The sequence below is a fragment of the Pollicipes pollicipes genome, unplaced genomic scaffold, assembly GCF_011947565.3.
Source record: "Pollicipes pollicipes isolate AB1234 unplaced genomic scaffold, Ppol_2.1 Scaffold_1600;HRSCAF=1878_pilon_pilon_pilon, whole genome shotgun sequence".
Taxonomy (NCBI): Eukaryota; Metazoa; Arthropoda; class Thecostraca; order Pollicipedomorpha; family Pollicipedidae; genus Pollicipes; species Pollicipes pollicipes.
The window spans coordinates 9,210,251-9,222,414 of NW_023595962.1; the positions used below are offsets into that span (position 1 = coordinate 9,210,251).

At 57.7% G+C, this 12,164-nt stretch overlaps 1 protein-coding gene across 2 annotated transcripts in view; it reads right to left on the bottom strand.

The window, feature by feature from the left end:
• Nucleotides 1–62: 62 nt before the first annotated feature.
• LOC119091766 (prosaposin) overlaps nucleotides 63–12,164 on the bottom strand; it is a 37,546-nt gene continuing 25,444 nt past the window's right edge. The window contains exons 19-23 of one of the 2 annotated variants that reach the window (XM_037214644.1): nucleotides 11,887–12,061; nucleotides 4,199–4,341; nucleotides 2,448–2,529; nucleotides 1,215–1,327; nucleotides 63–922 (exon numbers count right to left, since the gene is read on the bottom strand). In XM_037214644.1, the coding sequence (XP_037070539.1) occupies nucleotides 866–922; nucleotides 1,215–1,327; nucleotides 2,448–2,529; nucleotides 4,199–4,341; nucleotides 11,887–12,061 (570 nt within the window). In that variant the 3' untranslated portion in view covers nucleotides 63–865. Of the gene's footprint in view, nucleotides 923–1,214; nucleotides 1,328–2,447; nucleotides 2,530–4,198; nucleotides 4,342–6,198; nucleotides 6,351–11,886; nucleotides 12,062–12,164 lie in introns of both variants that reach the window. The other variant, XM_037214638.1, reaches the window with a different exon arrangement.

Genomic DNA, 12,164 nt, shown 5'->3' on the forward strand with positions numbered 1-12,164 from the left:
GCAACCTCACTGCTCCGGGTCAGACAGACGGGCAGACGTCCGTGGCGACTGACAGTCCCGACAACATCCATCACTGGCTTAATTTATTGCTGGATACAAAATGTCACACGGAACGTGGCTCTCAATCTCACTGCATGGCTATGTAAAATCATACGTTTCCACACAAGCATACTGCGACCGTTGTTATAGCAGTAGTAGCAACTGGGGCTTTCGGATGCCTCTACAACGCGGTCATATAGCACCCACGTGGCCGCCGTTATCACGATTCCCGGCAATATCATCGGGGATGACGGTACGGTTAGTTACAGTGCTATCACACAGCCACAGCGGGTGACCGACAGCACGACTGGCCAGTATGACATTCCCCGAGAGCCGGTGGCCAACGCGCCGCCTCGGTGGGAATCAGCGTAAGCGCCCGACATGCTCTGCCGTTTGCTCACCGCTGGTCACAACGGCTCATAACGGGGACGGTAAGACGAGCATTACATGACAAGCGTTACATGACAAGCATTGGCTACATTTGCACCCACAAACTCGTGGCGAATGGCGGTTCGAAACGAATTTGATTCCCACCATGTCGACGGATGCTGTGACGCCCGATGCCCAAAAGTACAGAAGCTTATGCGTACGCAGCTTTACTTTCTGTGCATGAGGCACGCCGTTTCACACAAGTTAGTGTTTCGATTTTGATTGCTTCGATAAGGCACGCATGTATTTGGGTCCCCAGGAGGTCCTACACGGTAAACAGCAGTAGGCTATATCGCGGTCTTTGCCGGTTCCGTTCCGTCCGAGCCGGTCCGGGCCGAGCCAAGCCGGTGGCGAGCGACGGCTGGCAGCGCTGAGGACCGCTCCCGGTGTCGGCGCCTCAGGGCATGTCCGGCTCGACCTGCTCCCAGACGTGCTCCACACAGTGCTGCAGGGCCTGAGGCGGACAGCGGGGGCCGGTCACAGTCGGCACGGCTAGGCCCGCCAGCCGACAACACACGCACACACCGCAGACACTCCACTCATAGCACCGCCAACGTCGGGACGGTACAGTTGGGCCGCTTTCGGTGTAGAGCTCTCCAACACTCTCTACTCTAACGATTCGCTCCTTCGCGGCGGCATTTGCTCCTAACAATGCTCGGTCAGTACATGGACGATGCCGTCCGTAGCGGGCGCCAGGCGAGCCCGCCCACAAGTCAGCACTCGGCGTCGGTGCAGCGGCCACTCACGTTACAGGCCCTGGCGTGGAACTCATCCTGGCAGAAGTAGTCGGGGCCCCACTGGCAGCGTTCGCCCCCCATCAGGTGCACCGTGCCAGGCGGCCGGGGGCACAGGTCAATACCTGCCGACGGCACAGGTCAATAACTGGCGACAGCATAGGTCAATGATGCCGACAGCAAAGGTCAAAACCTGCCGACAACACAGATCAATAATGCTGACAGCACGGGTCAATACCTGCCGATGGCACAGGTCAATAATGCTAACATCACGGGTCAATAATGCTGACAGCACAGGTCAATAATGCCGACAGTATAGGTCGATACCTGCCGACCGCATAGGTCAATAATGCTGACAGCACAGGTCAATAACCGCCGACAGCACAGGTCAATACCTGAAGAGGAGGGGCTGGTCGACACAGCTCTCGTCCACACAGGGTGGAGGCCACTGCACGGGACATACGAAGACGCAGGAGATGGAATAGGTGAACGCCAATACAAACGGGGAGCAGCAGCCCCGATGTGCAGGGGCGGATACAGTCACTCTAAACGAAAATTAGAATGACACCCCACATGATCCCACCAGATAATGACGTATGGATTCTAGTATTACAACAGAGTAGTGCTACTATAACACCGCAGATGGTTCCACACTAGTGCTACGACATAGTACTTTTACCGAACGGAGTGTTGCGACTTTGTTCCTGCTGTCACTTCCTACCCACATGAGTTCTACGGGACAGAACTTATGCTGCAAAAATTATACCCGTCATTATTTCTTGTGCAAAACTCATACAGCCGCTACATATGCACAAATTGCCTCTGCTGCAAAGACTTAAACGCGACATTAGTGATACGCGACAAACGTTATGTTTCAAAAAGTTGTACCCGTCATTCCTTCTACTGCAAAAGCATAGAGTCATTACTCATCCACGATATTACTTCTACTGCAAAAACACATACGCGATATAAATGTTGCCCAATAAAGCCATGTTCCAAAAACTTACGCCCGTCTTTACCTCTCTTGCAAAAACCCATAGTTACTGTTTTTACGACGTTGCTTCTGGTCTAAAGACTTCTACGCGGCGTTAGTGCCACACGGCAAAACCTGTACTTCAGAAATGTATAAATGTCACAACTTCTACTGCAAAAACTTAAGCTGCCAGCGTCGCTTCAGCGGTGGCCTCCCCCATGCGGCAGCTGTGGACTCTTCCGGCTGACTGGCCGCTGTCGCCCGAAGCTCACCGATGCAGACATCCCGGGGGGAGACCAACTGACTCAGCTGGCTGAACACCCACGGCCCGTACCACTCCACCAGCTGCTCACACTGCGAAATAGGAGGTCAGGTCAGACGGGTGACTCGGGTCAGCTCGGGTCAGCACGGGAAGCCCCAGATCTGAACAGAGTTAGCTTGGTCCATACAGTTCAACAGCAAATAGCATGATGTCGATACCACAACCGCATGTTTTGATTGCACCTTTGAAACTCGCAATCATGCATGCATTGGGAAATCAAGGAGCCCGACCAAAAGTGTAGCACAAAAACATGTGTGCACGTCGCATATTTAAGACCTTTTCTACTCCATTCAACGGTAGCTCACGACATTCTGTTTGATTTGATGTTACTGTGTTGACCGCATCCCTACGGAGAACCGTCAGTCTGCCCCGCTCCGACCTGACCGCTCAAAGCGGCGCCTTGCAGCTGTAGCCCCGCCCCGGTCCGGCCCGCCGACCGGGGCGCCGTCAGCTGGCTGCGAGGCTGTCTCTGGCCATCGCACCGCAGCCCGGGTCCTTAAGGGGTCGCTGCTTCATGCCCGGACCGGGCCCTCCACCCGACCGTGGCTTCTGGTCTGATCTTCCCTCCGACCACGCCTTCTTCTTGTCCGGTCCTCGGCCAGTCAGGGTCCTCCTCTTGTCCAGTCCTCGGCCAGTCCGGGTCCACCTCTTGCCCGGTCCCCGGCCAGTCCGGGTCCTCCTCTTGTCCAGTCCTCGGCCAGTCCTACACGTCCTCTTGTCCGGTCCTCGGACCATCCGGGTCTTCTTCTTGTCTGATCTTTGGCCGATCCGGATGGTCCTCTTGTCCGGCCCTTGGCTAGCCCGGGACGTCCTCCTGTCCGATCCTTGGCCGGTTCGGATAGTCCTTTTGTCCGGTCCTCGGCCGGTCCGAGACGTCTTCCTGTCCGAGCCCTGGTCGGTCCGGATAGTCTTCTTGTCCGGTCCTCGGTTAGTCCGGGACGTCCTCTTGTCCGGTCCTCGGTCGGTCCGGATTGTCTTCTTGTTTGGTCCATGGCCAGTAAGGGACGTCTTCTTGTCCGGTCCTCAGTCGGTCCGGGTCCTCCTCTTGTCCGATCCTTGGCCGGTTAAGCCGATCCGGGTCGTCTTCTTGTCCGGTCCTCCACCGGCCTGGGACGTCCTCTTGTCCGGTCCTCAACCAGTCCGCGACGTCCTTTTTTCCGATCATCGGCCAGTCCGAACGTCGTCTTATCCGATTCTCGATCGGTCTGGGTCCTCCGCCCACCCAGCTCCCTCATTGTCGGTCTGTACCTCGGCGCGAAGCTTCACCACACACCGCTGCGTCCAACAACTCTCCCTAAGCCTGCTCTGATCCCTGCCTTCCACCAGTCCTCAATCTTCTCCGGTGAGGCGTGGCGCCTCCACCGCACCGCAAGCTCCTCCCAATGATGGCCGACACAGCACCGACCTCATCCCGGGGTCCCCGAGGATCCCCTGTGGAAGCGGCGCTGTTCGCCCGATCAGCGAGTCCCTCGGCAGACCATACCGGCGCCCCCCCCCCCCCCCACCCATACGCTGACCTGCGTCCGCGGGTCGCGCGGCGTACTACCTGGCGCCCGAGTCTGTCACCATAGGCACTGCGCACTTGACAAGTCGTCAGGTCTGTATTGAACGGATGAGACGCGGTTGGTGTTGGGAGGTCGGACCGAACGCGCCCGCGCCACTCGCTGGGTTCGTCTGAACGCAGCCGGGCGCGGCACGCACCTGCTCGCGGCGCCGGCCCGGCAGGCGGACGCAGAATCGGCTCAAGTGGTGGGACAGGTCCCGGGCCCCGTCGTCCTCAGCGTACACCTGCAGGTCCGTCAGCAGGGCCACGCACGGCTCGCACGGCAGACCGTCGTCAGCAGCTGGGGTCAGGTCAGCCGAACAAGGGCGCAGTCAGGCGGCCGCACAGGGGTCACTCGGCGAGGGTCAGCTGGTCAGGGGCGGTCAGACGGCCGCACGAGAAGGTCACTCAGCAAGGGGTCAGCCGGTCAGGGGCGGTTTCAGGTGACGGGCAGAGGGGAACACTGGTCAGAAAGGGGAAAACGCATGCAGGAATGCCAGGGACGGAGTTGGATTGAACAATAACGAGAAAGGGTGCACAAAGGCCATCTACGGGCGCGCCAATAGCTAAGACTGGACTTGCCGTACCCCTCCCTCCTAGTATATCCAACTACGTGACCTCTAAACCTGCTCATTCAACATGAATTATGCACAACGCAACGCATAGCACAAAATTTCATGCACATTCATGCACAGCAATCTGACATTGCTTCAAGTCACATTTTTAGTTGTGTTCTAAGACCGGTTTTCACGTAAGCCCCGACGAGGTGTCGGTACTCGAGATATACATGTGTGTACTGTCATCACAGCCACTAGCAAACACACACTGATGGAGCGTACAAAAGCGTTTTCCCGTACCCTGCAGCATAAACTGGCCCACAGAAGCGCGCGTGCACTACCTAAAATCACGGATAGCCAGCCAGCAACATGCAATGTCCGGACCAGTAAAGCAGGCGCGCAAGGGCGGCGGGAATGTCGCAGTGTCTCGTCACTTGCGGATCACCCCGCCATCGCTTCCCTCCGAAAGGGTACGCAGAGGACACGGTCGCGTGTTAGACATCTTTCTGGTAAGCTCATTGGTTGGTTCTTCAGATCAGGTCAGGTCAGGTCGCATCAGGGTCGAGGCGTGGCTGCATTTCGCCGCATCACACTGGCAATGGTTACGTCTCTTGCCGATCACCGCCCAGATCTTTTGTCCTTAAGGCCGCGCCCTCAAGCCGTGTCCAAAAAAGGCCTGAGCGCACACTAGAGGCGTGGCGCGCGCTCTGACCCCAACCAGCCGCTGGGCGTCCGCCGGCCTCCGTGGTGTCCCTGCTCCGGGTCACATCCACTCCCCACGCTCTCTGTCTTCGCTGCACTTGCCGCCGCGCCGCCGGCCGACGCACGACCTCGTCCTTGGCGGATCTCGCCGCCATCAACTACGAACGCCTCACGAAAGTACCCGTGCAGCGGACGCCGCGAACCAATCAATAGGGTGGGCGTGGCCAACACGCGTTGAGTATCAGGTCGCTGTTCAGCTGGTCTTCCGGACCACTCAGAGACCGGCTGCAGCCGTCGCTGGGAGCCAGCCAGGTCCAGGCGGCGAAGCCCACATCAGACCAACGGTCGGAATCGTATCACAGGAAGAGACCGCACTGAGTAGTGTTGCAACGGGGTGCACGCCGTGCAACGTGACGTGGCGTACTTTTAAGTGCCCCTCACATCCCACACCCCGTAATAACGCTTCAGGTGGAACCCAACACAGGGCACAAGTCCACGACCCTGGGACCCCACGTTGGGCGCCATCTATAGCGTTGCAACGGAACACACACCATGCAACATGACTTGGCGTATTTCGTAGTGTTCCTTACAGTGCGCACCCTGTTACAACGCAACAACTATTCATGGACCCTTAGAACCCGTGTTTTTCGTCGTTTTTCCGCTTGCTACAGATTCGCTGCCATCAGAGGTAGTGATGCTTTCTTCCACAACAGATTTCAACAGAAAGCCATTCCAATCCGAACAGCTGTGTCGGTCAGATAGCTGGTGGCTAAGCCATCACAACGACTGCTCGACTGGGCCGTCCTAGATCCCGGAGCGTCACTGTCTGACTAGAGCCTGGGACCGCCACTAAGTCCTGCCCTCGCCGGCGGGCCTCCACCGCCGCCGGCAGCACACACCTTGGCGCGGCGCTCGACCGGCAGAAGACGGCACAGCTGCTCTGACGTCACTGGCTGGTCGGCGTCGGTCAGGAGCAGCTCGGCGTAGCCGGCGATCTGCTGACACTCGCCGCATCTGCTGGTGTCGGAGAGCGTCCGACGCCCGACCGGCGCTGCTCGGGCGCGGGCGAGCCGAGTCAGCCGCGTGAATTGCGGGATTACCGGGTCAGACGCCAGGCATCAGATGTCAGACAGGTCAGACGCGGACATCGGGTCAGCCACCGGGTTAGACGTAAGGCCGCCGAGTCCGACTCGTCACACAGGTCACACGCGAGGGTAAGGCGGGTTAAACGGGTCAGATGGCAGGGCCAAACAGGTTATATGCCAGAGTCCGACGGATAAGACGCCAGCGTTAGACAAGTCAGGCGAAAGGGTCACACAGGTCAAATGCCAGGGTCAGGTAGGTCAGACAACAGGGTCAGACAGGTCAGATGAGAGAGTTAGATAGGTCAGACGCCAGGGCCAGACAGGGCAGATGCCAGGGTCAGGCACGTCAGACAGGTCAGATGACGGGGGTAGACAAGTCAGACACCAGGGTGAGATAGGTCAGATGCTAGGTCCAGACAGGCCGCACGCCAGGGTCAGACAGGTCCAATGTCAGGGCCAGACGGATCACACAGATCAGACATGGAAGTCACCTGGGCAGCTGATCGGTTGCTGATCGTGTTCACTCCCATCTCAAGTTACGCAAGTTGTTACGTCAGAGTTTCGGCTATAAGCCTTGGTCAATACGATTATCAGCAGTCAACTGCTGCTCATAAATCCCTAGAGCAAATTCCTGCTCTCTGGGTATACCGTAAGTACCCGTTTTGACAAAGGCATGGAGCTGAAACACGAAAGGAAATGTTTCACGTTTGAAGATATTGAAGCAGGCATCAGATACGATGAAACAAGCTCACTTATAATGATTTGGTACACCTTTTTAAGTGGAAAGGACTGCTCTAGACAGCACAATGCTCTATTTAGTACATATACTCCTCAACGCGTCATTGTTCCGTTACGTCATCGCATGTTGCACAACAATGATTAAAAGCCAATTGACGGCCGTTAAGTCTGGAAGTCGCGCTCACCAGCGCCAGATATGAACGACTCGGCAATCATATTTTTTGGTCTTGATCACCACATGGCTAATGGAGTGACAGCATTAAAATGGCATTATCATGGCCTCATGAATGCCAAGATGACGTTGAAGAAATACTTTCCCCGATATACCTTTCCCTATTTTGACAGGATTCTAGCTAAAATATTAGAGGGCTTAGGTCTCAAGAATCGCAGGAATGTGCACAGCACTGAAAGGTCGTCAAGATGGCTATTCCAGTTCAAAACCACATATCAATGTGGCACACTCCCTTCAATGCATCTATCTCTTCTGTCTCCTGGTTATTCGACAAAAAACAAGCGAACAGACCCATGTTATCCATCTGATCTTATCATTGGTCCACGTAGACTAAGTAAACAAGCTATCGGGTTGCCAGGGGCGCTAAGATTAAGAAAATGACTCTCCCAATGTTTTCTGATCTCGTACGCTGACAACCATTCTATAGACGCACACACATGCAATTCATTCTGTAGACGCACACACACACATTCTGTAGACGCACACACATGCAAAGACAACCTAACACAAATAAAACACAAAAACACAGGCGGACCGGCCACGCTACGGCGGACAGATTCCTGCATAATAGATGGAAAATGATGACTAAGTTATAAAAAAACGTCCCTGATTAAAAAACGGTCACGTGCGATACTGCACCGATACGGGTTTATATGGGCGATCAGCAACCTGACTCGCCGCGAGGATCAGGCGGGCAAAACAAAGCAGCAGCGAAGGAAATTGCATAAAATAGCTGCGCATAGTAGGCCATAAAACTGTCCAAGCTGAGCTGTATGTACTGTTCTTCACTCCATTTGCTTGGTATGCCTTTCTTTCTCGTAGCCTCATAACCTTATATTCGGTAGGCTGTGAATAGCCCGGCGCTGCACGCGGATCACCTGGTGTCATGAAGCGAAACTGCGAACTTCCGCGATACAATTTGCCTTAAAATATACGTGGTGTGGTAGCTTCATCATGTGGTGATTACGCACCAGAGACAAGCCGATTTACTTGACCTCGCGATCTTTAAGTCAATGACGAATAGGATGCTTCGATCGGTCAAAGTTGTCCTATTGGCGTCCTTCGGGCCTTACGACGCACGCAGCTGCTGAGGCTATATGGCGTCGCCTGCATCCCACTCTGGCAGGAACGGTGGACACCGCGGGGAACGCCATTCCCCTGGTTTCCCAGACGAGTAGTGGTTAACGCAGACGCGTTAACCGAGATTCGTACTCTCGTTTTATGAAACCGCGCCACAGTCAGTGGCGGCCGGCGAAGCCGCCCATGTGGAGGCCGGGGTTAGGGGTCGCGCAGCGGTGATCCGCCGGTGCTGGCCGCCAGAGGGCGCGCCTCACTCGCGGCAGCCCAGTCCGCGCACCCAGACGGTGAAGCCATTGTCTGTTTTCCGGGTGTGCTGTGAGACTCATGTGGGTGAGTCTCGTAGGCCGGGGATCATTGCCACAATACAACTCCACGTTACATTACGTCAAGGGATTCGTGCCTCATCCCGAAGCAAGCGATACGATTTCCGGAACTCACTTATGTTACACACATGCATGGAGAATCGGAAACAAACCTATTTTTTACACATGCCATCGTGACATCTAGGCAGGAGGGATGCGAACGCGCATCAGCTGATGTTTGCAGAAGTTAGACCGTAAGTCGTTCGTGTATCTCAAACTTACATACACAGGCACATGCCATGGTGCGACACGGCATACAGGCATCCTGCAAAATTTGAAAACCCAATGCAGTCTGCGCGCTAGCTTCCGCACTACGAGACCTACACGCATTTTCACCGTTCCGGACCTACAGTAACAAATTGAGGGTGATGGACAGCCTACACCTACAGTAACAGACTACTTACAGTAGGCTGGGCGAGGCGGACAGACGTGGGATCAGGGCTATGTGAAAGGCGCTGGCTGGCGCGGTGCGCGAGCATACCCAGGCCAGTCACCACGCGGCTGTGCCGAACAACGCTCAGCTCTGCTCAGTTCCGTTCTGCCAGTCCTGCCGGCACCGGCTCGTTCGCAGACAAATCCGCCTAACCTTCATCGCGGCAAACATGACCCATGCAGTCTCGCCTCTAGCCGTCATGCCCGACCGGCACCAAACCCTGATGAGGAGCGCTCCACAGCGGTAGCGGCTGCTCTCCCGAGAAACAGCGGCGCTACGTCGCACAGCGGCGGCCCCTCAGCCTGGTCACAACGCGACACTCCCCCAGAATACCGAGCTGTGTTGGGAGCCGTCACGGCGCTAACTGAGCTAAGACGGAGTCACACAGAGGGCGCTTCAGTGGAACGAATCAATATCACGAAAAGTGAACGGAGACGGCTAACTTGACATGGCGTGTTTCCGTGCGGATTCGGCGCGCTTCAATGCAGGCGGGTCACGGCCGTCAGCACTTCCCTCACGTGGTCGGCGAAGAAAACAAGAACAAGAGAGGTTTCTTCTGCCGGTACACCCGCAGACCGCGGTTGGCGGACGACCTGGCATGACCCCGACCTTTGACCCGCGGCCTGTGATGCAGTGACTCGAACCGATAGATGACGCATGGAGCGGTGTCACCGACAGTGACTCGAGTCACATCACCGACAGTGACTCGAATCAGGTCACCGGAAAGTAATTCGAGTCACGTCACAAACATAGTGACTCTAGCAACGCCACCGGAGTGACTCGGGCGACATCACCGGCAAAGTGACTTGAGTGACGTCACCGGAGCGCCTCGCCACGTCATCGACATAGTGACTCCAGCGACGTCACTGGCGGTGACTCAAGTGACATCACCCGCAATGACTCGAATCACGTCGCCCGGATTGACTCGATTCAAGTCACACATGGAGTAACTCGATTCGCGTGATCGGCAGTTATTCGAGCCACGCCGCTGGCAGTGACTCGAGTCACGTCATCGACAGAGTGACTCGAGTCACGCCACTGACGAGATTCAACGCTCGCTGCCCCCTCACCACTGAAAATGCCGTGTCGAGGTCATATTCATTCTTCTTGGCGCAACTACACGTTAACTAACAGAGCAGGCGCTGTTCCGGGCGACTTAGTCACCATTTATTGCCAGACGAACCGACGCGGGGACTGTGAACGCCTCAAACGCAATCGCTCTCACGCCTATCACACTGCTTCGGGACCGACCCACTAATGTTTGATTCTCTGACGCAACAGCTGATGACGTCCCGCGAGCAACTAGAGAGTGGCTGCCGACCACAGTTGAACGCCACCCCAATATCGGTGCAGAGCGCATGCGCGCCAGAAGCAGCTCAAGCTCGACACATGCGGTTGAGAACCCAGCCGTCAGCCTGCACGCGGCGCGGGCGGGCAGCGGCGCCCGCCCCGGACGCCCGCTCCGCGTCAGCAGCGCCTCACTCAAACCAGCGGCTCCCGATAGTGGCCGTGTATTGTTCCAGCGGAGGACAGAGAGTACAGAGGCCGGCGGCGGTACGGCGCCCGGGCGGTGCGGGCGGCGACACAGCAGGGCCGCGGCGGCGGCCGGGGTAGCGCCGCCAGCCGCCTCGCTACACATAGCGGGCGCAAACTGCACGGCCGGCATCAGCAGAGGCGCTGGGCGCCCCGCCGTCCGCTGTACAAGTGACGCGTCGCGTCGCCCCTCAGGCGAAACCCAGCCCCAAACCGCTCAGTCGATACCAGTGTGTCGACCCCAACCTGCTTAGAGATTCCTAGACCTTAGAAAAAGGCTTCCGCTCGAATAGACCGCCGCCCAGCTCTCACAAAGCCTGAGAAAATCACACCAATGGCTACCAATGAGTGCACTGTACTGCGGATTTAGTATCAGAAACATGTTGATATCATACACACTGTACGCAGCCAGCAGACAACCATCAAAACGCATTAAGGCCTCTACATCATAACCCTGCCGATATGTACAGACTCCACCAATCGAATAACTGTAGCCAGTACGCATCTGACCACCACACCACGAATTTCTCCGGCGCCGAGGATCCCGCTGCGGCCAAGCGCGTGCAGCTGTTTCGCAAGGCGCCTCCGCGTGCAAAGCCGACGCGCCGTTGTCAATCTCCGAGCGCACGCAGAACGCAGACGGGACCGGGCGGTTAACACATGACTCGGGCTCGGGCTCGGGCTTGGGCTTGGGCTCGGGCTCGGGCTCGGGCTCGGGCTCGGGCTCGGGCTCGGGCTCGGGCTCGGGCTCGGGCTCGGGCTCGGGCTCGGGCTCGGGCTCGGGCTCGGGCTCGGGCTCGGGCTCGGGCTCGGGCTCAGGCTCGGGCTCGGGCTCGGGCTCGGGCACGGGCTCGGGCTCGGGCTCGAGCTCGGGCTCGGGCTCGGGCTCGGGCTCGAGCTCGGGCTCGGGCTCGGGCTCGGGCTCGGGCTCGGGCTCGGGCTCGGGCTCGGGCTCGGGCACGGGTTCGGGCTCGGGCTCGGGCTCGGGCTCGGGCACGGGTTCGGGCTCAGGGCTCAGGGCTCAGGGCTCAGGGCTCAGGGCTCAGGGCTCAGGGCTCGGGCTCGGGCTCGGGCTCGGGCTCGGGCTCGAGCTCGGGCTCGGGCTCGGGCTCAGGGCTCCGTACCTCGCTGGGCGGTGCACAGCTGGAGCTCGGCGCAGACAGTGTCTGGGTCAGCGACGGCCGCCTTGATGGCGTCCAGCACGGGGGCGCCGTACTCGTCCACGAAGCCCTCGCAGTCCGCCTCGATCGACTTGGGCATGTAGGAGCAGACGTGCTTCAGGGCGTCCTCGATCTCCGCCTGCCACAGCCAGCCGGTCAGCCAGTCAGCCAGTTAGTCAGTCAGCCAGTCAGCCACAGCCAGTCAGCCATTCAGCCAGGGGCTCGGAGGACTGCGCCGGCGG